The 26,425-nt window shown below is 46.4% G+C and overlaps 1 protein-coding gene across 2 annotated transcripts; it reads left to right on the forward strand.

The window, feature by feature from the left end:
* Window positions 1-17,880: 17,880 nt before the first annotated feature.
* LOC102276717 (cationic amino acid transporter 3) lies at window positions 17,881-25,041 on the forward strand. Of its 2 annotated transcripts, XM_005910384.2 has the most exons (11): window positions 17,883-18,288; window positions 19,770-19,928; window positions 21,262-21,439; window positions 21,862-21,974; window positions 22,141-22,363; window positions 22,531-22,670; window positions 22,772-22,874; window positions 23,064-23,260; window positions 23,455-23,621; window positions 23,894-24,002; window positions 24,159-25,041. In XM_005910384.2, the coding sequence occupies exons 1-11, from the start codon at window positions 17,916-17,918 to the stop codon at window positions 24,278-24,280; spliced, it is 1,884 nt and encodes a 627-aa protein (XP_005910446.1). In that variant the 5' UTR covers window positions 17,883-17,915; the 3' UTR covers window positions 24,281-25,041. The 2 variants fall into 2 exon arrangements, 1 of the variants encoding a protein (XP_005910446.1); XR_011467586.1 differs by lacking the exons at window positions 23,894-24,002; window positions 24,159-25,041 and having other exon boundaries at window positions 17,881-18,288; window positions 23,064-23,368; window positions 23,455-23,580.
* The last annotated feature ends 1,384 nt before the right edge of the window (window positions 25,042-26,425 follow it).

Consider the following 26,425-nt stretch of genomic DNA (forward strand, 5'->3'; position numbering starts at 1 on the left):
GCAGCAGCCTGGGAGCTGGCGTGTACATCGTGGCTGGTGCCGCGGCCACATACACAGCTGGGCCGGCGATCAGCATCTGCTTCTTGATGGCCGCCCTGTCATCTCTGTTGTCTGGGCTCTGCTATGTGGAGCTGGTGGCCCGGGTACCACATTCCAGTTCTGTGTATCTCTACAATTATGTCACCATGGGTCAGCTGTGTGCCTTCATCACTAGCTGGAACCTCATCCTGTCCTAAGTTGTTGGTGAGAGGATGGGGGGTGGGGGGAGGTGTGGGGCTTAAGATCAGGAAGCAAGATTGAGGGGGGTCTTCATTCATTCATGGTACTTTGTTATTGGACTTGCAGGGGGAAGGGGATAATAGTGGCAGGAAAACCCCACGACTTCGTTCTACTCAGCTCTATCCTGTTTTCCTTTAATGATGGACCATGAACCCAGAAGGAAAGGGAACCTAGGGTGTGGGTGAGAGGGAGGCTTGGCCCACAGCTCATCCTTTCACCATTTTCAAGTCTTTGCTCAGCTGTTGTCTTTGCAGGATTTTCCTTTAAGACTTCCTTTTCAACCCTCATCATCCAGTACCCCAGTTTCTATTTCCCTGTATTTATTTTCACCTAGCATATTGAATAGTTGACCTATTTTGTGAGTTACCTGGGTCTGCTCTTCCCACCCCAAGAAGAGATAACTCTCTGTGGTTAAGTACTTTATCTATTTTTTAAAAAACACATCCTATGTCACATGGTGGGTGTGTGCATGCTAAGGTGCTTCAGTTGTGTCCAACTCTTTGAGACTCCATGAACTGTAGCCCACTAGGCTCCTTTGTCCATGGAATTCTCCAGGCAAGAATACTGGAGTGGGTTGTCATGCCCTTCTGCAGGGGTTCTTCCCGACCCAGGGATTGAACTTACTTCTCTTATGTCTCCTGCATTGGCAGGTGAGTTTTTTTACCACTAGTTCCCTTGGGAAGCCCATGCCACATGGTAGGGGATCAGGTAGTTTTGTGAATGAATATTCTTTCTGCTTCTGCAGCCGCTGCCTGTGTGTCCAAGGCCTGCAGCATCGCCTTTGACAGTCTGATTGGGAACCACATCTCTCAGGCATTACAGGGAACTTTCTCTCCATATGTGCCCTCTTTCCTGGCCACATTCCTAGACTTTGTGCCTTCCTGCTTGGTGAGCAGTGGGATTTCCTTTAGTCATATTCTGAAACTGACAGGATAGGGTAGGAGTGTATATTTTGTCAGTTGAGAAGTCTTGGAGATACGATGTCCCTTTCTGATGTGGGCAGCCTGGGGAGGGGTGTGACCTGAGGTCCTGACGTCTTTGGCTTCTGGAGTCCAGCCTGTTCTCCTCCACCTTGATCCTTGCAGTTCCCCTGCTGACCATCCTGAGTGTGATCTTGGCCCAGTGGCCCAGCCAGGTGTTCTCTGGAGACCCCGTGTTCACAACAGTGGCTGTGCTGCTGCTGCTGCTCATCACTGGGGTGACGGTCATCATCTGGAGGCAGCCCCAGAGCCCCAGTCCTCTTCACTTCAAGATAGGTGAACTTACGTGCTCAGAGTGTCCACCTTGAGTGAACGAAGTTGTGTGCTTTGAGGTCTAAACATCCTTCGCTGGACCAGGAAAGAGGGGGAATTGCTGAAACCAGTGGACCCTTCCCTGATCTACACTCAGTGCTTTGCATACACTGGCTGAGTAGGCACCGAATGCCCAGCTGGAACAGGACTGGAGTCTCTCTGCCCACATGTGGGTCAGGGTCTCCCTTTCAGACGTCTGGGCTGTGTCAAGGGATGAACTGACTTTGCCCACAGGTCCCTGCTCTGCCTGTCCTCCCACTGGTCAGCATCTTCGTGAATGTTTACCTGATGATGCAGACGACCTCTGGGACATGGGCCCTGTTTGGCATCTGGAATGCCATTGGTAAGTAGCTTTCTGGGATAAAGAGGCCTCTTGAGTGACTGAATCCAACCCTCTTCCTACCACCTCTCCCCATCACTGTGTCAGATGCCGTAACGGAGGCCTGTTGGGCACTTGAGAGTGCGGAGAGTGCCTGCTTTTCCTCCTCACTGTCTCATCTCCCTACTAGGACTTGCCATATACTTTGGATACGGGATCTGACACAGCTTGGAGGAGAACAATGAGCCATAGCCACCAGCCTCCACCTCCCAGACTCTTGACAAAAACACCCCTAGTGATGAATGGTCTTAACCACAGGAAACAGCTGCTGTGTGGAGTCCCTCCATGCACTGGAGGACCTGCAGGTTCACAGGGCACTTTGAGCTTCTGTGAGGTGTGAAGGTGAAATGCATTTAGGGACCTATATTTATTTAAGGTCGTTTGTCAGGACAAACGACCTTAAAGTTGTCTAATTTTTTAAGTTCTCTTTTCAAAGGGTAACATACATAGAAAATAGCGCCTGCTTCGTAAAGTGTGCAGCAAGATGACATTTCACACAGAATGTACAACAAAGTAGTCAGCAACTGGAGGAAGAAATAAAATATCCACCTGCATCCCCGAAGCTCTTCCTCGGGACTTCCCTGGGGGCTCAGGGGTTGGGAATCGGCCTGCCAGCACAGAGGATACTGGTTCGATCTGTGGTTCGGGAGAATTCCACTTGCCGCGGGCAGCTGAGCCTACGCACCGCAGCTCCTGAGCCCACGAAGCCCATGGCCCAGGCTCCGCAACAAGAGAAGCTGCCGCACTGAGCAGCCCGTGCCCGCAGCCAGAGCAGCACCCAGGGGCAGCGGCAAAGACCCGGCATAACCAACCATAAACAAATGTTACAGAGGCTCTTCCTTGGGGCTCTCTCCGGCAAACACACAAATATCGCCACAGGGGGAGGAAAGGCAGCTAACTACATATTGTATCCAGTGCCGCACTTGAAAAACTAGGACACAAACAAATCGGAAGTAAAGGGAAGGGAACAGATACCTTTTGCAAACAGTGGTACAAGGAACCCGGGCAGCTATATTCCTATCAAATGAAGCAGACTTTAGGAAGAGGAGAAAAACAACAGATAAAGTGGCTCATTTCATCAAGATAGAAAGAAATGATCAATTTTCCTTTTCCCCCCAGATTTATTGGGACATAATGTAACTTTGGGGAAATGTTTGTTTTTCTTCAGTTTTATGTTACAAACTCTTAGTTACATATTAGAGTTGATGAAGGAAAGTTCTTAATTTAAAAAGAAAAAACCTGCATTGTCAGAGGTGTGGGAAAGAAGTGGTGAGTAATGGTTGGTTGACAAATTGATACAACTGAGTGCAACTGAAAGATAGGAGGCAAAACTGGATAGACATGATAAAGAGTTATTGCAGAACAAGGTGCTTGAAATTGAGATTATGGACCTTCAGGATATTGATGATAATGAAGTAGAGGCTTGTTTGTGGGAATGAACAACTGCAGTAGAGTGAAGGAGGGATGGATGTCAAGAAACTGAGAAACAAGTTATTAGATGAATTAAAATACAGATGCAGTAGGATGAAGTGGTTTCCTTATAACTTTTGAAACATTTCCTTGCACACACAGGTGGTTTCCTTTTTTAATTTTAGTCATTTTAATTACATGTATTAATCACAACTCTTAGCCCTTAGAAACTTTCAGTTCAGTTCCGTTCAGTCGCTCAGTCGTGTCCGACTCTTTGCGACCCCATGAATCGCAGCACGCCAGGCCTCCCTGTCCATCACCAACTCCCGGAGTTCACTCAGACTCATGTCCATTGAGTCAGTGATGCCATCCAGCCATCTCATCCTCTGTCGTCCCCTTCTCCTCCTGCCCCCAATCCCTCCCAGCATCAGAGTCTTTTCCAATGAGTCAACTCTTCACATGAGGTGGCCAAAGTATTGGAGTTTCAGCTTCAGCATCATTCCTTCCAAAGAACACCCAGGACTGATCTCCTTTAGAATAGACTGGTTGGATCTCCTCACAGTCCAAGGGACTCTCAAGAGTCTTCTCCAACACCACAGTTCAAAACCATCAATTCTTCGGTGCTCAGCCTTCTTCACAGTCCAACTCTCACATCCATACATGACCACAGGAAAAACCATAGCCTTGACTGGATGGACATTTGTTCGCCAAGTAACGTCTCTGCTTTTGAATATGCTATCTAGGTTGGTCATAACCTTCCTTCCAAGGAGTAAGCGTCTCTTAATTTCATGGCTGCAATCACCATCTGCAGTGATTTGGAGCCCAAGAAAATAAAGTTTTACACTGTTTCCACTGTTTCCCCATCTATTTCCCATGAAGTGATGGGACCAGATGCCATAATCTTCGTTTTCTGAATGTTCAGCTTTAAGCCAACTTTTTCACTCTCCTCTTTCACTTTCATCAAGAGGCTTTTTAGTTCCTCTTCAGTTTCTGCCATAAGGGTGGTGTCATCTGCAGTATCTGAGGTTATTGATATTTCTCCCGGCAATCTTGATTCCAGCTTGTGCTTCTTCCAGCCCAGCGTTTCTCATGATGTACTCTGCATATAAGTTAAATAAGCAGGGTGAAAATATACAGCCTTGATGTACTCCTTTTCCTATTTGGAACCAGTCTGTTGTTCCATGTCCAGTTCTAACTGTTGCTTCCTGACCTGCATATAGGTTTCTCAAGAGGCAGGTCAGGTGGTCTGGTATTCCTATCTCTTCCAGAATTTTCCACAGTTTATTGTGATCCACACAATTAAAAACAAAAAGTAAACAATTGTGAACTATGTTACACCAGCATTTTTAAAGATTGAATTGTATTCAATTAAAAATAAATAAATTTGTAGAAATGGCTATCAACTTAAAAAAATTGAAGTAGTGTTGATATAACCCTAGTTTCAAATATACAGCACAGTGATTTGGTATTTTACAAATGATACTCCAGTGGAAGTTATTACAGAAAAATGGCTATAATTCCTTGTGCTCCACAACATATCCTTACTGATTATGTATTTTATATATGGTAATGTGTATCTCTTAATCCATACCTCCACTTTGCCCCTTCCCCCTTCTCTCTCTTCACAAATCGCCACTAGTTAGGTGAAGTTAGTTAGGTGAGGCTGTTTCTATTTTGCTATATACATTCTATTTGTATTATTTTTTGAGAGTCCACATATAATATTACAGCATGTGTAAAACTACCAAATCACTATGGAGTGTACCTAAAACTAATATTAAAAACCAAGTCTCTCTCAATAAATAAAGAAACAATGAGTTAGACTTTCACTCAGGAGGAAAAGCATCTCTGTGGGTGTGGGGGACACATCTCCATCTGCCCAAGGGGCCCTGGAGGAGTCTTGTCCATCTGTGCGTCTGGTCACAGGCCGACAGACCTCGCTGTGGGCTGCAGAACTTGCGGAGCCAGGGAACCTGCCGGGACCCCTCTGATGGTGATGCTGCCAGTGGTGGCGGTGGTCGTGGTGACGGTGGTGGTGGGAACCGATACTGACCCAGAGATTCCATGCAAGGGAGGGGATTTGGAGAAGGTCAACCTTCATTAGGGGCTTCGCCCCGTGGCTCAGAGGTAGAGAACCCGCTTGTTAATTCAGGAGACACAGGAGTCATGGGTTCGATCCCTGGGAAGATCCCCTGGAGGAGGACATGGCAACCCACTCCAGGATTCTTGCCTGGAGAATCCCCATGGACAGAGGAGCCTGGTGGGCTACAGTCCATGGGGTTGCAAAGAGTGGGACAGGACTGAAGAGACTATGCATGGGGCCTTCACTTGCGGGGAGGAGGGGAGTAGGATTCTGGCGAGAAAAGAAAAGGAGTCTGATCAAGGCGTAGCAGACGCTTTCCCCTCCCCCTCACAAGGAACCATCCCACGGGGTTGATCTCCCACCACAGAAAAAGCTGCCCTAGTTCTGCAGACATCCCTGGGGACACGTGTTTCTCTACAGCAGCACCGGAGACCTGAGGGTGGACCCCCATGACGAGGGAGAGGAAGGGTTTTGGTAAAGAGGTACGGTAAACTTCTTATCTTTGAAAGATAAACATTTCAAAGAGAGACTGCCCTCAACACAGGAGCCTCTGGGCAAACCACACCCGGGAATCTCCCTACTGCCGGCACGCGCTCCGCGCTAAGTCACCTCAGTCGTCCGACTCTGCGACCCCACGGACTGTAGCCCGCCAGGCTCCTCTGTCCGTGGGATTCTTCAGGCAGGAAAACTGAAGTGGGTTGCCATGCCTTCCTCCATGGATCTTCCCAACCCAGGGATCCAACCTGTGTCTTTTGTCTCCTGCGTTGGCAGGCGGGTTCCTTACCACTAGCTCCACCTGTTCCACAGGCACCTCAGTGCCCCAGGTCCTGGACTCACACCTGCCCCCGCTCTCCGGGGGCTCCCTGTGGGATCCTCCCCCTGCAGCGTCCAAAAGAATTCAATAGACAAGAAGCGGGCTCAGAAAACCGCCCCCTCGCTCTGGGCGAGGGCGCCCGCAGACTGGAGCCCTAGCGCCACCTTCTGGGAATCCAGAGACAGGTTTCCAGGAGGCAGCCTGGTGAGTTGTCAGAGCAGTTGTGTTGTTTTTCTAACTCGTGTTCAACCTTTGGCAACTCCATGAACTGCAGCCTGCCAGGCTTCCTTGTCCTTCACTATCACCTGGAGTTTGTTCAAATTCACATCCACTGATTGAGTCAGTGATGCCATCCAATCATCTTATTCTCTGCCGTTCCCTTCTTTTGTCCCCCGTCTTTTCCCATGAATTGGCTCTTTGCATACAGTGGCCAAAGTGTAAGACCAGAGAAGACAGAAAAGATGAAGAATTCTCCCACAAGAGGGAGTATGAAGAGTGGAGCAGGTGTACTTTCAGGAGAAGATTTTTATGAGCCCCAATTCTTGCCTCTTCTTATATCTAGTAAAACACCGACATCACTAATGGTGACATCTACTGTGGCCGTTAAGGAGAAAACTACAATTAAAAGTCAAAATGGAGTAGCTGTGGTTCAGACAATGTGATTCCAGACAAGTCCTTGTGTTGCTGAAAATTTGAGTTTTCTGAGCTGGATCAGACCTAAACAATATCTGCTGGAAGCTGGCAACTGCAAACTTACATTTTAAAGGTCTTCTCTTGTCACTAGAACATTTTTAGACAAGGAAATTGCTTTGGATCACGCATCAACAAAAAGAAGAGACATGTACGGTAACCAAAAGCACCTGTTGTCTGTGTTAAAAGTGAAAGTGTTAGTCACTCAGTCTTGTCTGACTCTTTGCAGCCCCATGGACTGTAGCCCACCAGTCTCCTCTGTCCATGGAGTTCTCCAGGCAAGAATACTGGAGTGGGTCACCATTCCCTTCTCCAGGGGATCACTGACCCATCTTCTCAACCCAGGGATCGAACCCAGGTCTCCTGCATTGCAGGCAGATTTTTTTTTTTTTTTTAACCATCTGAGCCACCAGAGAATGTGGTATCTATGTGTTAATACCACATTAAAAGTTAAAACCTACTTAGATCAAACTAGACAGTCAGCTACCTGGCTACAAGTCTCTGCAAAGCCCTAGGTCCAGACTGAGTTTCAGCCTTCTTCTCCTGAAAAGAAATGAGGTCTCCCTTGTCTATTATCGCGTTGTCACCCCTTCAACTCCTTCTATCTGGGTTGTTACACCTGCATTAACAGGAAGTGATGCTGAAAGCTCAGCCTCTCTGAACACCAGTGTGGAGTCTACCTCAGAGGCAGAATTTTGTGTGGAGGAGAAAAGAACAGCTTTATTGCTTTGCCAGTCCAGGAAGACAGAGCTTGCTCCTGCCATTGAAACTAAGTCCCTACCCAGGCGAGTTCGGTGAATTTTATGGCAAAGGTTTCAGAAAGAGGCTGCTGACAAGATTAGGGTGTGTGCAGGGTCTCATGTGGTCGGCCCCTAATCTTATAACTGTCTGGTCTCTTTAATCTTGCCTTAGATGGTTTCTCAGCTGCTCCTTCCCATGATTGTTGTTATTCAGTCGTTCAGTCATGTTGGATACTTTGCGACCCCATGGACTGTAGCATGCCAGGCTTCTCTGTCCTTTACCAACTCCCGGAGCTTGCTCAAACTTATGTCCATCGAGTTGGTGATATCATCCAGCCATCTCATCCTCTGTCGTCCCCTTTTCCTCCTGCCCTTGATCTTTCCCAGCATCAGGGTCTTTTCCAATGAGTCAGTTCTTCATATCAGGTGGCCAGAGTATTGGAGCTTCAGCTTCAGCATCAGTCCTTCCAATGAATCTTCAGGACTGATGTCCTTTAGGAGGGACTGGTTGGATCTCCTTGCAGTCCAAGTTAGTCTCAAGAGTCTTCTCCAACACCACTTTTCAAAGGCATCAATCCTTCGGCGCTCAGTCCTCTTTATGGTCCAACTTTCACATCCATACATGACTACTGGACAAACCGTAGCTTTGACTATAGGAACCTTTGTTGGCAAAGTAATGTCTCTGCTTTTTGATATGCTGTCTAAGTTGTTCATAGCTTTTCTTCCAAAGAGCTTTTAATTTCATGGCTGAAGTCACCATCTGCAGTGATTTTGGAGCCCAAGAAAATAAAGTCTATCACTGTTTCCATTGTTTCCCCCATCTATTTGCCACGAAGTGATGGGACTGAATATCATGATCTTCATTTTTTGAATGTTGAGTTTTAACCCAACTTTTTCACTCTCCTCTTTCACCTTCATCGAGAGGCTCTTTAGTTTTTCTCCACTTCCTGCCATTAGGGTGGTGTCACCTGCAAATCTGGGATTATTGGTATTTCTCCTGGTGATCTTGATTCTAGCTGTGCTTCATCCAGCCTGGCATTTCACGTGATGTACTCTGCATATAAGTTAAATAAGCAGGGTGACAATACACAGACTTGATGTACTCCTTTCCCAATTTGGAACCAGTCCATTGTTCCATGTCCAGTTCTAACTGTTGCTTCTTTACCTGCATACAGGTTTCTCTGGTATTCATTCCCATCCATGGAATGGGAACACCCATTCAAGCAGTTGCCAATCATTTCTTCCATGATTAGCAACTGCTTAAAGCTGCACTTTGGAACTCAGAGAAGGTCATGGAGGCTGGAGTCATGCCTACAAGAAACACAGTGACAGAAATATGCCTCTGTGCCCAGGAACCCCATGTGGTCCTGAGGTAGGATCTAGGTAAGCTCTAGGCTGGACATTTAGAATTAGACTCCTGTTTGGGCTAGATATTTACAACCAGCCTCCTGTTGGCATTTTGAGATGGAAATGACAAGAACATCATAAGTAGCTGGACTTTGTTCCTGTGGACACTTAAGGTAACAATCACAGCAGGGCTAAACTCTATTTGATTAAAAGATCAAGAGGTCACATATTTCTCACCCTTGGGACTGGGGAGACGCTGCACATGCCCAGAAAGCCTCCTTGGAGGTCAAAAAGAAGGGGATGCCATCCCATAATAGGTGATGCCAAGGACCCCCTCACAGGGCTCTGGACTAGAATCCATCTTGGAAAAAAATTTCATATGCATGTAGGTGAGGATCCTTAGGGCAGGTCAGGTGTGGAAAAAGAAACTAGATAATTGGCGAAAGGTAAACAAGCCTTGAAGAACTGTCCTTATGATTGGTTTTACTGCCTTTTACGGGGCTCCTCCTCCTGGAATGACGCCCACACTCTCTCTCTCCAGGTGTGTGTCTCTGCCTCGCTTCTGTCTTAACTGAACAGTTTCTCTGTGTGCGCTCTCATTTGCTGTGCTGTGTCTCTGATAGTACACTTTGTACCTGTTGTTTTGTTTTGTTTACAATTTTTGCCTTCTTGAGAACTGCATTTTTCAGTGGGGGCAAGAGCCAGGAAAACCTTGTCTCTAGCCTCTAGCCCCTGGTGGACGAGCAGCTAGACTCCTGGTTTTCCTCCAGGCCACTCAGGTCCGATCCTTGGGTAGAAAACTAAGACAACTTGCTTCAGGCCACCTCTCATGGCCGTCTGTCTCCAGGAATGGGATTTCAAGGTCAACTGCAGGTCCAGTTCCCAGGCCGAGAACTAAGCCACCGCTCACGGCTGACTCTCTCTGAGATCACCGATGCTGAAACCCGGGATTTCAAGGTAAACTGCTGTTCTCCCTGAACTGCTGGCAGGAGACTTCTGACTTTCAGTCTGTCCCGTGAGAACTTGCTTGCTCTCATTCTCTGCCTTGGTCTCTTTCCTGGATCCACAGGGCTGAATTTGGGTCCACTCAATGAAGGAGCCCTTGCTATATCTTTCTCTCTCCTCTCTCCCTCTTTCTCCCTCCTCTCTATCTCTTTCTCCCTGAGCTACAACCCCCAGGAGGTCTTCCATCCAAGAAATGTTTCCTCATTGACTTTGCAAGCAGCACGCTGGGAGCTGTAGCTCAGCACCTCCAACAAATCACTCCCTGCTACACCCACACTTTACCTCCTGGGCGCCACTGTCTTCTAATGTTTCTCTCTGAGTGCTCTGCTACTGCAAACACCACATTGCTCTTTTTTTCCCCCATGATTTCCTTTTCTGCATTACTCATGAAGTAAGGTGGTTGGTCTGCCACCGCCCCCCACCAAGCCTTATAACTCCTTCATGTTTATCTTAGATGCCAAACAAGCAAGGCAATAGACCTAGGGTACTTCTGCTGCTTAATGTCCCACCTTATTCCATGTCAGAAATCCCCTAGGGAATACTCTCACCTCTCAGCCTCAGGTCCTGACCCCCATGGCATTTTGCATTGCAGTCAACTCCAATGACTCCAGCAGTCTGCCCCCACCCCACAATGCCAGGCTCTGACAGTCCACATGCTGCCATGGACAGCCTACTGGGCTGGCTATTTTGAACCATACCGCAAAGTGGCAACAGATGTCACTCAAAGAGATCCCTGGTGATGGACTGGTACTAGTTCAAATATCCACATGCCCCTGGACCCCTGGCACGAGGACGGGGTTGACCAGAGATGTCTGGTGGAGGATGCTCGAAATTCCATGAAGCCCAGGATTCGAAGGAAATTCAGAGGACACTCTGGGTCTCCCTTAGGAGCCCCCGAGTAATGTTTCTGGGAGGCTGGGCTTCATTTCTAGGAGTGCTGTTCTTGGTTGCAGGTTGTTCAGCAAGGGAAGATCCTCTTTCTAAGCCAGATGGATCGAGAAAGGGAAAACTTAGATATTGCTGTAACATGACCTGAACTTTATTTAGGTTGGGGGATGGGAAGGGCTTTACAAATAGCTGTGAAAAGAAGAGAAGCGAAAGCAAAGGAGAAAAGGAAAGATATAAACATCTGAATGCAGAGTTCCAAAGAATAGCAAGAAGAGATAAGAAAGCCTTCTTCAGCGATCAATGCAAAGAAATAGAGGAAACCAACAGAATGGGAAAGACTAGAGATCTCTTCAAGAAAGTCAGAGGAACATTTCATTCAAAGATGGGCTCGATAAAGGACAGAAATGGTATAGACCTAACAGAAGCAGAAGATATTAAGAAGAGGTGGCAAGAATACACAGAAGAACTGTACAAAAAAGATCTTCATGACCCAGATAATCACGATGGTGTGATCACTGACCTAGAGCCAGACATCCTGGAATGTGAAGTCAAGTGGGCCTTAGAAAGCATCACTATGAACAAAGCTAGTGGGGGTGATAGAATTCCAGTTGAACTATTCCAAATCCTGAAAGACGATGCTGTGAAAGTGCTGCACTCAATATGCCAGCACATTTGGGAAACTCAGCAGTGGCCACAGGACTGGAAAAGGTCAGTTTTCATTCCAATCCCAAAGAAAGGCAATGCCAAAGAATGCTCAAACTACCGCACAATTGCATTCATCTCACACGCTAGTAAAGTAATGCTCAAAATTCTCCAAGCCAGGCTTCAGCAATATGTGAAATGTGAACTTCCTGATGTTCAAGCTGGTTTTAGAAAAGGCAGAGGAACCAGAGATCAAATTGCCAACATCCGCTGGATCATGGAAAAAGCAAGAGAGTTCCAGAAAAACATCTATTTCTGCTTTATTGACTATGCCAAAGCCTTTGACTGTGTGGATCACAATAAACTGTGGGAAATTCTTCAAGAGATGGGAATACCAGATCACCTGATCTGCCTCTTGAAAAATTTGTATGCAGGTCAGGAAGCAGCAGTTAGAATTGGACATGGAACAACAGACTGGTTCCAAATAGGAAAAGGAGTACGTGAAGGCTGTATATTGTCACCCTGTCTACTTAACTTATATGCAGAGTACATCATGAGAAACAGTGGACTGGAAGAAACACAAGCTGGAATGAAGATTTCTGGGAGAAATATCAATAACCTCAGATATGCAGATGACACCACCCTTATGGCAGAAACTGAAGAGGAACTAAAAAGCTTCTTGATGAAAGTGAAAGTGGAGACAGAAAAAGTTGGCTTAAAACTCAACATTCAGAAAACGAAGATCATGGCATCCGTTCCCATCACTTCATGGCAAATGGATGGGGAAACAGTGGAAACAGTGTCAAACTTTATTTTGGGGGGCTCCAAAATCACTGCAGCTGGTGACTGCAGCCATGAAATTAAAAGACGCTTATTCCTTGGAAGGAAAGTTATGACCAACCTAGATAGCATATTCAAAAGCAGAGATATTACTTGGCGAACAAAGGTCCATCTAGTCAAGGCTATGGTTTTTCCTGTGGTCATGTATGGATGTGAGAGTTGGACTGTGAAGAAGGCTGAGACCCGAAGAATTGATGCTTTTGGACTGTGGTGTTGGAGAAGACTCTTGAGAGTCCCTTGGACTGCAAGGAGATCCAACCAGTCCATTCTGAAGGAGATCAGCCCTGGGATTTCTTTGGAAGGAATGATGCTAAAGCTGAAACTCCAGTACTTTGGCCACCTCATGTGAAGAGTTGACTCATTGGAAAGGACTCTGATGCTGGGAGGGACTGGGGGCAAGAGGAGAGGGGGATGACAGAGGATGAGATGGCTGGATGGCATCACTGACTCGATGGATGTGAGTCTCAGTGAGCTCCGTGAGTTGGTGATGGATAGGGAGGCCTGGCGTGCTGCGATTCATGGGGTTGCAGAGTTGGACACGACTGAACGACTGATCTGATCTGATCTGATCTGATGGAAAATGACCTAGAGATTCGGGTCTCTAGATTGTAATACTATCTTACAATTAAATCTTTATCACCACAGGATTGGAAAATAAACTGAGATCAACTCTCCTGAACTTCTAAACGATCCCCATAAACTTCTCCCAACTCTCAGGGGTGGTGTAACAAACTTCCCCAACTCCTGCAATTTCCTCTACTTCTTCAGATTCTTCTGATCAAACTAAGATCCCACCTCTCAAGAGGGGCCATCCCTACTGGGGCAACATTTTATCATCCATTAATCTGCTCCTATTATTAGGGCCAATTTGAGCACCAGTCTAAATTTTAGCTACGAAACTATGACTACAGAAAAGAAAGATGATATTTCATTATAACATGGTGTGGCCACAATATTCTCTGCACTTCAGAGAAAATTAAGATAAAAATCTGAAATTGGGAGAAAAAAAAAACCCTTTTTTTTTTTTTGCATGTACAGTTAGAGAAAGCCAGCTTTTAAAATACTTTTTTCTTTCAGAATTCTGACCCTGAGAGAACAAGTCCTACTAAGAGAATGTGGTTTTCTCTCCCTGTACCTTGACACCAGGGCTCCCAGGAACACTTAGAGCACTTAATAATCTCTAATTCCTGAGAATGGAGGAAAAAAAATGAGGACAAAGCCTTTTAAAATTTTACTCATCCCAACTGTTATTTATGAACCAGTGAGTTTTATATTGTAATGCCTGATTCATGACTAAGTATAGAAAATGAAATTATGAGATTGCTGTCTGGATATACATGTGTATTTACACTCTGATGCCTTTGTAAAAGTGCTCCCTTTTCCAGATTTGTAGAGTGGACTTTCTAAGATTAAATTAAAATGAATTAGGTAAATAAGTTTTGTTAGTAAAGGTGAGCCAGTGCCAGACAGAAGTCTAGTTTTCTGTCTCTGTGAAAAGAACACAGTTTTCTTGGAACACTGCTTTTGACAGCAGACCATGTGAACTTCCTTGCCGTTAAGTCATTTATATTTGCTTTGGAAATATTTCTGTTACTTTGGTTGAGTGAATAAGTATTATTTCACGATGATCTCTGAAGATTATGGCACATGTAATTACAGTTCATTCTGCTTCTACAAAACTCAGGGCCTTGTTTTCAGACTTTTGCCCATCCTGATGCCTTTGTGCCATGGCAATGGTCTACTCTTAAGTTAGGAAGTTAAAGTGGGTGAACAATAGCTGTGAATTAAAGTCACATTGATGGGAAATCCAAGATGACCATTTAGCTTTTCCCAGCTCCTTGGCAAACCTCATTGTTATTTCATGGGTTAAAGCCTTTCCTGACTACCTGGCTTTGTTGCCTCATGATGGAAAGAAAATGGTTACAACATATGTTCCATGTGGGGTATACCTTCCACAGTCTCTAGTGATCAAAGTACCCCCTTCACCATACAGATCATACAAACCTTCCCTTAAGCTTCTTGAAACTGTCTTGCAACTATCACTGTCACTAATCCTCAATCATTAGGCGAGGTCAACAGAGATAATGGGAAAAAATGGAATCAAACAGAACAAACATTAATTATGGGAGATTAAATGAATCACTAAAGACATGTATGTGTGCATGCTGAGTTGCTTCAGTCCTGTCTGACTCCTTGCGACACCATGGACTGCATGCAGCCCACCAGGATCCTCTGTTCGTGGGATTCTCCAGGCAAGAATACTGGAGTGCGTTGCCATGCCCTCCTCCAGGGGATCTTCCTGACCGAGGGATCAAACCTGTGTCTCTTATATCTACCTGCATTGGCAGGTAGATTCTTTACTACTAGCACCACTTGGAAAGATGATAGGCCTTTGACATGGCTTTCTTGGCCTTAAGGGGCCTTTTGGAAATTTTAGTCAGAGATTGCTTCTGAAGGATTACACCAGGGTCACTGTTCCCTGGTGCCTAATATGGTAAAGAATCCGCCCGCAATGCGGGAGACCTGGGTTTAATCCCTGGGTCAGGAAGATCCCCTGGAGAAGGAAATGGCCACCCAGTGCAGTCTTCTTGCCTGAAGAATCCCATGGACAGAGGAGCCTGGCAGGCCACAGTCCATGGGGTCACAGAATTGGACACGACTGAACGACTAACTCTTTCACTTTCACTATGGAGGAACCTATGTGGTCATAGGTCAGTGGACCTAAGATCAGCTAGATGTGCTGATTCAAATCTGGGTTGACTACATATTAACTTGTCTGACTTTGCGAGAGCTACATACCACTGTCTGTCCTCCTTTCCTGAGTGATACAGAGAAAACAATTATGTCTGGGGCTTGCCTGGTGGCTCAGTGGTAAAGAAGCTGCCTGCCAATGCAAGAGATGCAGGTTCAATCCCTGGTTATGGAAGATCCCTCAAAGTAAACGGCAACATGCTCCAGTATTCTTGCCTGGGAAGTCCCATGGACAGAGGAGCCTGGCAGGCTACAGTCCATGGCGTCGCAAAACAGTTGGTTACGACTTAGCAACTACACAACAATGACAAAAACTTGTCTGAGTAAAGGATCAAGAGGTCACATATTTCCCATCCTTAAGGCAAGGGAGATGTTCCACGTACACAGGAAGGCTTCTGCGGGCCCCCAAAGGAGGGAGTGCCATCCCATAATAGGTAATGCAAAGGCCCCCTCAGGCCTCTGGGCTGGAATCCCTCTTGGAAGAGAGCTGTACATATGTGTTGGGGAGGATTGTAGGGCAGGTCAGGTGTGAAAAAAGAAACCAGATAATTGGCCAAAGGTGGGCAAAGATGTGGAAGAACTGCCCGGTATGAAGGGTTTTCCCGCCTCTTTACGGGGCTCCTTCTCACGAGGGGAGACGCTCACACTCTTTCTTTCCAGGCATGTGACTCTGCCTCGCTTCTGTCTTAACTGAACAGGCTGCTCTGCGGGGAGCTGGCCTGAGGAGCTCCACTCATGGCAAAGGTCATGAGGGAGGAGGCTCGGCATACGCAAAAGTGGGATCGAGCCTCAGGAGTCCCCCTGGAAATTCTCGAGCATCTACCCCCAAAACCAGAGTCTGCCTACTTTCTGCTTTGTGCTCTCACCTACACCTCTGACTTTACGGGGGGCTGTCCCCCACCACCTCTCTCTGAAAAAAGAGTTAACTTACAGCTCCAGTTAATAACTACTGGGTGTGACAGTGTTTCAACCTACAAACTCCTTTGGAAATCCTCTAGCCTACCTGAATAGGTTTTTCCGGCCACATGTGATTGTTCAGAGCCTCCCAACTGTGAGAGGCATAAGATGTTCTAAACTGTCTAAATACAGATTCCTTTGAGCAGTTAAAAGATTGATTAGAAATTGTATTGGTGAAGGGTTTTTCACTTGGTGGGCCAATGTTTGCTGCTAAGTCTCCATATCCCTTACCTACTGTGTCCTTGGCAGTGTATTGATTGATATAATTGGTATATAGAAATGTAAGTAGTAGCCTCAATGTTTGTAACCTTGGACCCTTGAGTTAATTATTTTCTTGATTGAGCCCACCTCACCTTTGCCCTATAGAGATGCAACTTTATCTAATGCTTTTTGGAGGCTGGCGCCTGACTTTAGACTAATCACCTTTAGAGAAAAATAAGTTTCTTAAAATGTTAACAGGCCTCGTGGCCAGAAGATGATGTAAATCACCTAAACTTTTGCATATGATAAGTTGGAAAGCCTGGCTTCGATTAGGATCAGGGACTGCTGTCCTTGCATGATTCCACCCCTTCCCCCATTATTCTCTATGCACAACTTAAGGTATAAAACTACTTTGGAAAATAAAGTACGTCTTTTTGTTCACCAAAATTTGGTCTCCCCATGTTGTTCTTTCTTTCACCTTCTAGCTGAACTTTTCCTCTGAGGCGGGGAAGCTCGTCAAGCCTACTAATTTTGCCTGGGCTTCTAAGATCTGACCAGGGAGGCCTTAGTGTCTCCTCTCCTTCGGGAGAACGGGAGGACGCCTGCGGCCTTCGTAGGTGACGTAAATTCCCTGCTTTGGAATTTTATTCAGCCTCTTCTCTTCACTGAATTTCTTTGCTGAGCTATCCTTATTTCACCACTCTTTATATCCTTAACTAACGTTTAATTAAGCAGTTGTTTCCTGATCCTCGCCGACGCCGTCCCCGCTTCGAATTCCCTGGATCCGCCGGGGCTGGACCCCGGCACTGCTCCTCCGTGTGCTCCCCTGCTTGTGCTGTGTCTCTAATAATACACTTTGTACCTGTGTTTTTTTGTTTTTGTTTTTGTTTTAACAGCTTTTTCCTCCTTGAGAAATGCATTTTTCAGTGAGGTCAAGAGCCAGGGGAACCTTGTCTCCAGCCTCTAGCCCCTGGTGGATGAGAGGCTGGGATTCCTGGTTTTCATCCAGGCCTCCCAGGTCCAATTCCTGAGCAGAGAACTAAGACGTCCTTTCAAGCCACCGCTTGAGGCTGTCTCTCGCTTGCTTGCTGTCTCTGAGATCAACCCCTCTCGGTTTCAGAAAATGGGAAGAGCAAATGATTGGTTAACAAACGTTTGCCCCTCTCCACAGACAAGTCTTTCAAAGACCAAAACTTCTCTGGTAATAGCTCTCTTCCTGGCATAGGCACTGTAATCTAAATTATTTTGAGCCAAGAAGGGAGAGGCAAAAGGCTTTCCTTCAGGCTGCAACGTCTTAATTGCCTTCAGCTGAAAACAGTCCACAAGCCAAAGTGGCACATTTTAGAGTGACGCATTCTCTTTCCCCTCACTTCTCTTCAGCCACCGTTCCAGTAACGCTGAAGCGTATTCAAGGTTTCATGCCTCAGATACCAAATCTCAGAGCTGGAGAACTTGGCCAATGCGTCCTTCCCCACCTGCTGCCATCACTCCTACGCTCTGTGAAATTGGACTCCCAGGACTCAGGGCGGGTGGACATTCTTGACGGCTTGTTGTGTTGTTTTCTCAGCAGATCTGAGCCTCTTCAACTGTGCCTAGGATGCTGCGTCAGTATGTTCATCAATTTGGTCAGAAGCTGGTCCGCAGACAGCGGCTGCGGCCCAGGGAGGGACCTGAGAAGCGCACGGCTCGTCGTCTGAACACTCTCGATCTGATTGCCTTGGGTTTGGGTGGCACCCTAGGGAATGGCATGTACATCTTGGTTGGAGAAGTGTCTGTGTATGAGGCTGGACCAGCGATCATCATCTGCTACTTGCTGGCCGGTCTGTCTACTCTTTTGTCCGGGCTCTGCTATGCAGAGTTGGCGGCCCGGGTACCACGCTCCGGTTCTGTGTATCTCTACAGCTATGTCACCATGGGTCAGCTGTGTGCCTTCATCACTGGCTGGAACCTCATCCTGTCCTATGTCATGGGTGAGATGATGGGGTGGGGGAAGGTGTGGGGCTTCAGATCAGAAACTCATAGGAGGTACTGGAGTCTTATTAATTTGGGAAAACTTTGTTGTCAACCTTGTGGGCTGAAGTGGGTTATTGTGGCAGGAAAACCCCACAAGTTCTTTCTACTTAGAACAATCCTGCTTCCTTTAAATGATGGACCAGGAACCGTGAAGGAAAGGGAACTGTGGGGAGTGGGTAAGAAGTGGGCATGGCCCACAGGCTCATCCCTTCACCTCTTTGAAGTCTCTGCTCAGCTGCTGCCTTTGAGTGAGTTCCTCTACCACCCAATTTTTTTTTTTTAATTTTTTTTATGTATTGGGTTGTGCTGAGTCTTTGTTGCTGGCACGGGCTGCCCTTCTAGTTTTGGTGTGAGGGCTGCTCATCGTTGTGGCTCCTCTTGTTGTGGCACATGGGCTTAGTTGCCCTGGGACATGCGGAATCTTTCTGGACCAGGGATCAAAACCTGCATGTCCCCTGCATTAGCAGGCGGATTCTTAACCACTGCACCACCAGAGAAATCCTGCAACTCAATTCAAAATTTTACCCTCAGGACTTCCCTGGTGGTCCAATGGCTAAGGCTCCGAGCTCACAAAGCAGAGGGCCCAGGTTCGATCCCTGGTCAGGGAACTATATTCCACATGCCACAGAGTTTGCATGCAGCAACTAAGACCTGGTATAGCTAAATAAATAATTTTTTTTTAAACAGAGGGACTTTCCTGGTGGTCCAGTGGTTAAGAATCTGCCTGCCAATGCAGGTGACATGGGTTCAATCCCTGATGCAAGAAGATTCCGCATGCCATGGGGTCACTAAGCTTGTGTGCCACAACTACTGAGCCCGCACACCCTAGAGCCCATGCTTCACAAGAAGAGAAGCCACAACAGTGAGAAGCCCATGCCCTGCAACTCAGGAGCAGCCCCCACTCCCTGCATGTAGAGAAAAGCCCACGTGTGGCAGTGAAGACCCAGTGTGGCCAAGAATAAATGAATCGATAAACAAAATCTTTAAAAAATAAAGAAAAGTAAATAAACCTTCACCCTCATCTTCCAACCTTCATTTTTTCAATTAATTAATTTTAATTGGAGGCTAATTATTTATAATATTGTAGTGATTTTTGCCCTACATTCTTCCAACCTTCTTGATCCCACCTGCCAGTTATATTTTTTCTGGCCTCACGTTAATCTCCTGCTAACGTATTAAATGGACAGACGAGCCTGGCTGGCTACAGTCCAAGGGGTGGCAAAGAGTGGGACACGACTGAGCGACTAAACACAGCACACAGCAATATATTAAATAGTTGAGCTATTTTGTGAGTCATCTGGGTCTACTCTCTTCACTCTATACATAGAAACTTTTTGAGCTTAAGTGATTTGTTGGCTTCTTTCCCCCATGCTTCCCATGACATGGCAGGAGTTCAGTTCATGTCTGTTGATGAATGTTTCTTCCTCTGCTGCTGCAGGCACCGCCTGTGTGTCCAGGGCCTGGAGCGCTGCCTTTGACAGCCTGATTGGGAACCACATCTCTCAGGCGTTCCAGGGAACTTTTTCTCTGAATGTGCCCTACTTCCTGGCCACATATGCAGACTTTTTTGCACTGGGCCTGGTGTTGCTTCTTACAGGTGAGACAGGGTTCAGTGATGGAATGGGCAGAGTAGAGTATGGAAGAGGGGAGCTGGGGTGTAAAAGGCTAGGGGCGGGTTAAGGCTGGAATGAAGTGTCTGGGACAAGAGAGACAGGAAGGCAAGACAGACATAGACCATGGTTTTCCACCCTTGGCACTACTGACGTTCTGCGTAAAATCATTCTTTGCTGTGTGTGTGGAGTACTGCCCTATTCATTGTAGGTTTTTTTTCAATCATTGTGAGATACTGAGTAGCACCCCTATTTTTCCAGGGGTAAAACAGTCAGTAGCTCAGTCAGTAAAGAATCTGCCTGTAGTGCAGGAGACCCATGTTCGATCCCTGGGTCAGGAAGATCCCCTGGAGAAGGAAATGGTAACCCCCTCCAGTATTCTTGCCTGAAGAATCCCATGGATAGAGGAGCCTGGCGGGCTACAGTCCACGGGGTCAAAAGAGTCAGACACGATTCGCGACTAAACCACCACCACCCTGGTTTTTACTTACTAGAAAATAATGAAGCCCATCTCCTGAATTACAGCAATCAGAATGTCTCCAGACTTTACCAAGAGTCTCTTGAGAGATAAAAATCACCCCCACCTGATAATCATTTACTTAGACTTATTAGTTTCTTCCATGTACTGACTGAAGATGTTTGAGAGGAAATTCACACAAAATTAACCTTTTTTTTTCTTTTTACTATATCACTCCAGATTTATTGGGATATAATTGAGATTGCAATATTATATAATTTTAAGATGTGCAAAGTGTGATTTGATCAATTGGTTTATTGTGGGATGGTTGCCACAGTAAGAAATTAACCATCTTCAAAGTGGACAATTCAGTGGCACTGAGTACCTTCAAGACCCCAGTTCAATTCCTGGGTCAGGAAGATCCACTGGAGAAGGGATAGGCTACCCACTCCAGTATTCTTGGGCTTCCCTTTTGGCTCAGCTAGTAAAGAATCTGCCTGCAATGTGGGAGACCTGGGTTTGATCCCTGCGATGGGAAAATCCCCTGGAGAAGGGAAAGGCTACCCACTCCAGTATTCTGTCCTGGAGAATTCCATGGACTAAGTCCATGGGGTCGCAAAGAGTCAGACACGATTGAGTGAATTTAACTTTCACTTTCAGTACCTTCACATTGCTATACGACCATTACCTGCTTCTAGTTCCAAATTTTTTCATTGCAAGAAAAGGGAAACCTGTACACACTGAGTGATCACTGTCCACCTTCCACTCACCCGCAAACACCAGCCTCTGACAACTGCTCGTTTGTTCTCTGTCTCTGTGGATTTAGTTATTTTGGATGTCTCTTCTTCCATGTTCCCCCACAGGATTACTGTTTCTGGGAGCTCGTGAGTCAACCCTGGTTAACAAAGTGTTCACTGGCTTGAACCTTTTGGTTCTCAGCTTCACCATCCTCTCTGGCTTCATTAAGGGAGACCCGCACAACTGGAAGCTCACGGAAGAGGACTACAGATTAGCCACATCTGGATCCAGTGACACCTATAGGTCAGGACGGTGCTCTTGGTCACACTAATGCCTGTGTGTTTGATGCAGAGCTGGGAATAAGCTGAGGAGGTACTTCCCTGGTGGCTCAGATGGTAAAGCATCTGCCTACAATACAGGAGACCTGGGTTCAATCCCTGGGTTGGGAAGATCTCCTGGAGAAGGCAATGAAAACCCACTCTACTACTCTTGCCTGGAAAATCCCATGGACGGAGGAGCCTGGTAGGCTACAGTCCATGGGGTCACTAAGAGTCGGACACGACTGAGCGACTTCACTTTCACTTTTCTTTCAATGACTTTGGGGCTGACGAATCTAGATGATATGAATCCTGGGGCCCAGGGCTTGTGAAGTTAACTGAGGAGTCCAGTGGAGATGGGTGAACACACCTCACCCACGTTCTTTCTTGCTCCTTCTCTCAACACAGCTTGGGCCCTCTGGGTTCTGGAGGGTTTCTGCCTTTTGGCTTTGAAGGGATTCTCCAGGGAGCAGCAACGTGTGTCTATGCCTTTGTTGGCTTTGATGTCATTGCTACTACAGGTAACACGGTCGCTGGGTGTCTTATTGAGAGTCTGGGCAGGTCGGGCTGCCCATGGGCGCAGGGGTTGGGAGAAGGTTAGACTGAGTTTGGAGGTGCAAGGGGAAATTGGATTTTGTGCTTACATTCCAGTGTGTTTACTGACCCAGTACTCCACCCATCTTGCAGGGAAAGAGGTCCAAAATCCTCGTCGCTCCATCCCCCTGGGCATCGTGATCACTATCTTTATCGGCTTTTTGGCGTATTTTGGTGTCTCAGCGGCACTCACCCTCATGGTGCCCTACTACCAGATTCAACCCCAGAGCCCCTTGCTGCAGGCTTTCCTCCATGTCGGGTGGAACCCTGCCCGATATGTCGTGGCTGTTGGCACCCTCTGTGCTCTTACATCCAGGTTAGTGTCACAGGTTTTTAATCCACCCACTGTGGGATTATCAGGGGTCGTAGTCCTTGGGTTGAGAGACAACAGGAAAAGACTTGTGACCCCAGGAAGACAGGGAACAGAAGCCCTGGTCTCTCCTGCTTCTCCACATCCTCACATGTTTCCATTTCCTGTCCCAGCCTCCTGGGTACCATGTTCACCATGCCTCGGTTGATCTACGTAATGGCAGAGGATGGGCTCCTTTTCCGAGGACTTGCCCGACTCCATGGCCACAGAGGAACCCCCATCTGGGCCATCTTGGTTTCTGGAATGCTTGCAGGTGTATAAACAAAATCCACTCCTTCTTTGATCAATTTTCTTGACTTGTATGTATCCACAGTCTCACTCTCTTCTCCCACTTCGTTTGTGCCCTGATTTTAGCGGTCCTGGCTCTACTCTTGGAGCTGATCGATCTTGTGTACCTTGTGTCAATTGGGACCCTGCTTGCTTACTCCCTGGTGGCCTTTTCAGTCCTTGTCCTCAGGTAAGGCTTCTCTACCCCTTGCCTGGGGGTCTTTGACTCATGGGGATTGATGCAGAGATAATTCTCTTCTTCCTTCCTGCTATCTTGTAAATGTCCTGCTATCATTAAATTGGGAAATGACAGATTAGTCTGGGTAATGTTGGATGAGTAGGGGCTATCATTAATATTGCCTTGATATTTCTGATTCAGGTATCAACCAGAACAGAATTTCAGCAAGAATGAGAAAAAAGATGATGAAATTGATATTTCACAGTGGGAAGCAAGTCCTTCAGAACCCGCATCAGAAGCAGGAACTTCAAGGACTCTAAAGACTCTGTGGTTCCCTACCAGCACCACCCCCACTGTGAAATCTGGCCAGATTGTCTATGGATGTGCCTTCCTGCTTGGTGAGCAGTGGGACTTCTCTTTGACTGTATTCCGCAATTGACAGCATGGAGAAGGCAGTGTGTTTTGAGCAATTGAGGAGTCTTGGAGATACGATGGCCCTTCCTGAGGTGGGCAGCCTGGGGAGGGGTGTGGCACAAGGTCCTGACATCTTTGTCTTCTGGGTCCAGCTTGTTCTCCTCCTTGACCCTTGCAGTTCTCCTGCTGATAATCCTGAGCCTGGTCCTGGCCCAGTGGCCCAGCCAGGTGTTCTCTGGAGACCCCATGCTCACAACAGTGGCTGTGCTGCTGCTGCTGCTCATCACTGGGGTCATGGCCATCATCTGGAGGCAGCCCCAGGACCCCACTCCTCTTCACTTCAAGGTAGGTGACCTCATGTGCCCACAGTGTCCACCTTGAGTGAAGGAGGTCTGCGTCCTTTGCGGTCTAAGCGTCCTTCGCTGGACCAGGAATGACAGGAATTGCTAAAACCACTGGACTCGTCCCTGATCCACACTCAGTGCTTTACGTACACAATCTCAGCAGGCACTGAACACACAGGCTGAGTAGAATGGGAGTCTTCTGACACATATGGGGTGCAGTCTCCTTCTCAGACATCTGGGGTGTGTCCAGGGATGAACTGACTCTGCCCACAGGTGCCTGCTCTGCCTGTCCTCCCACTGGTGAGCATCTTTGTGAACATCTACTTGTTGATGCAGATGAACACTGGGACCTGGGTCCTATTTGGCATTTGGATGGTGATTGGTAAGTGCCTTCCTTGGAAAATGAGTGACTGAACTCAAGTGTCTTCCTACTACCTCTCCCAGAAACTGTGTCAGACACTGAAATAGGAGGGCTAATGGGATTTTTAAGTGAGGAGAGCACCTACTTTTCTTTCTCATCATCTCATTTCCCTCCTAGGATTTGCCATATACTTTGGATATGGGATCCGACACAGCTTGGAGGAGAACAATGATCAACAGCCACCAGACTCCACCTCCCAAATGCTGGACCAAAACATGCCCAATGATGAATCAGGTTAACCATAAGAAACTGATACCGTATGGAATCCTTTCACACACTGGAGGTATCTTCCCATTCAAGGGTGACTTTGAGCCTCTATGGAGTCTGAAGGTGAAATGCAGTGACAGCCATGTGCCACCATATAGAATGACTTTACTGTTGAATAATTTTTAAGTAAACTTTTCAAAACATAATATGTATACAGAAAAGCACATGCTTCATAAGTGGGCAGCAAGATCAATTTTCACAAAGAAAGTACAACTATTAACTAAAAGTGAAAGTGAAGTCGCTCAGTCATGTCCGACTCTGCGATTTTCCAGGCAAGAATACTGGAGTGGGTTGCCATTTCCTTCTCCAGGAGATCTTCCCAACCCAGGGCTTGAACCCGAATTGTAAGCAGATGCTTTACCATCTGAGCCACCAGGGAAGTCCTAACTATTAACTAAAGGAAGTAATAAAATATCAATGGGCATATAGGAGGCAGCTTCTTATGCCTATTTCCAGTGAAAACACAGAGATTGTGACCTGGAAAGAAATACAGGTAACCATACTTTGTGTCTAGAGTTGTGGGAATGACCAACTAAAACAGAGTGAAATGTCTGAAATACCATGTGTTCAGTTATAGGAGATGAGACATATAATCAAAGAATCTCATGTATATGTAATGTTTTATGTGCCCCAAGAGGGAGAAAATTTTATTTAGCAGATCTCATCACAGTGAATGTACAGTATTCATATGGAAAAAAAATTTTTGCCCAACTAATTAAAATGAAAAATTGGACTTTAAAGCCATGTCTGATCTATGAGTGGTGCATGTTATGTTGCAGGAGAAGGTAAATACAGAGAGAAATTGGGGAGAGGAGAGAGGCGGGGAGGTGGTGAAGGGGTTTTGTGAGATGAGAAGGGTTCCCTTCATTGGATCTCACATTCAAATGAAAATCATGAAGTGATGGATGTAGGTGGGCATCTCATGGAAAGCCGTGAAGGATTTTTAAAATGATTATTCTTGGTGTAGATCAACTAGGAGGATAAAACAGTTGGCTGAACCAGGTCAGGAGACACAGCAAATCATTAACAGGTTATTCCTCTAATATTCAAGAAAATTAGAGATACCAAGGGAACATTTCATGCAAAGGTGGGCTCGATAAAGGACAGAAATGGTATGGACCTAACAGAAGCAGAAGATATTCAGAACAGGTGGCAAGAATACACAGAAGAACTGTACCAAAAAGATCTTCACGACCCAGATAATCATGATGGTGTGATCACTCACCTAGAGTCAGACATCCTGGAATGTGAAGTCAAGTGGGCCTTAGAAAGCATCACTACGAACAAAGCTAGTGGAGGTGATGGAATTCCAGCTGAGCTACTTCAAATCCTGAAAGATGATGCTCTGAAAGTGCTGCACTCAATATGCCAGCAAATTTGGAAAACTCAGCAGTGGCCACAGGACTGGAAAAGGTCAGTTTTCATTCCAATCCCAAAGAAAGGCAATGCCAAAGAATGCTCAAACTGCTGCACAATTGCACTCATCTCACATGCTAGTAAAGTAATGCTCAAAATTCTGCAAGCCAGGCTTTAGCAATACGTGAACCATGAACTTCCAGATGTTCAAGCTGGTTTTAGAAAAGGCAGAGGAACCAGAGATCAAATTGCCAACATCCGCTGGATCATAGAAAAAGCAATAGAGTTCCAGAAGAACATCTATTTCTGCTTTATTGACTATGCCAAAGCCTTTGACTGTGTGGATCACAATAAACTGTGGAAAATTCTGAAAGAGATGGGAATACCAGACCACCTGACCTGCCTCTTGAGAAACCTGTATGCAGGTCAGGAAGCAACAGTTAGAATTGGACATGGAACAACAGACTGGTTCCAAATAGGAAAAGGAGTACATCAAGGCTGTATATTGTTACCCTGCTTATTTAACTTATATGCAGATTACATCATGAGAAATGCTGGGCTGGGAGAAGCACAAGCTGGAATGAAGATTTCTGGGAGAAATATCAATAACCTCAGATATGCAGATGACACCACCCTTATGGCAGAAAGTGAAGAGGAACTAAAGAGCCTCTTGATGAAAGTGAAAGAGGAGAGTGAAAAGGTTGGCTTAAAGGTCAACATTCAGAAAACTAAGATCATGGCATCTGGCCCCATCACTTCAT

Source organism: Bos mutus, chromosome 18 (genome assembly GCF_027580195.1).
Source record: "Bos mutus isolate GX-2022 chromosome 18, NWIPB_WYAK_1.1, whole genome shotgun sequence".
In the NCBI taxonomy this organism is placed as follows: Eukaryota; Metazoa; Chordata; class Mammalia; order Artiodactyla; family Bovidae; genus Bos; species Bos mutus.

Bases quoted from the DNA above. Each gene is read 5' to 3' on its own strand.
- LOC102276717 (XM_005910384.2), top strand. From the start codon at position 17,916: ATGCTGCGTCAGTATGTTCATCAATTTGGTCAGAAGCTGGTCCGCAGA. The intron at 22,364-22,530 runs GTTAGTGTCACA...TTCCTGTCCCAG, and splicing joins CTCTGTGCTCTTACATCCAG to CCTCCTGGGTACCATGTTCA. The intron at 22,671-22,771 runs GTGTATAAACAA...CCCTGATTTTAG, and splicing joins GGTTTCTGGAATGCTTGCAG to CGGTCCTGGCTCTACTCTTG.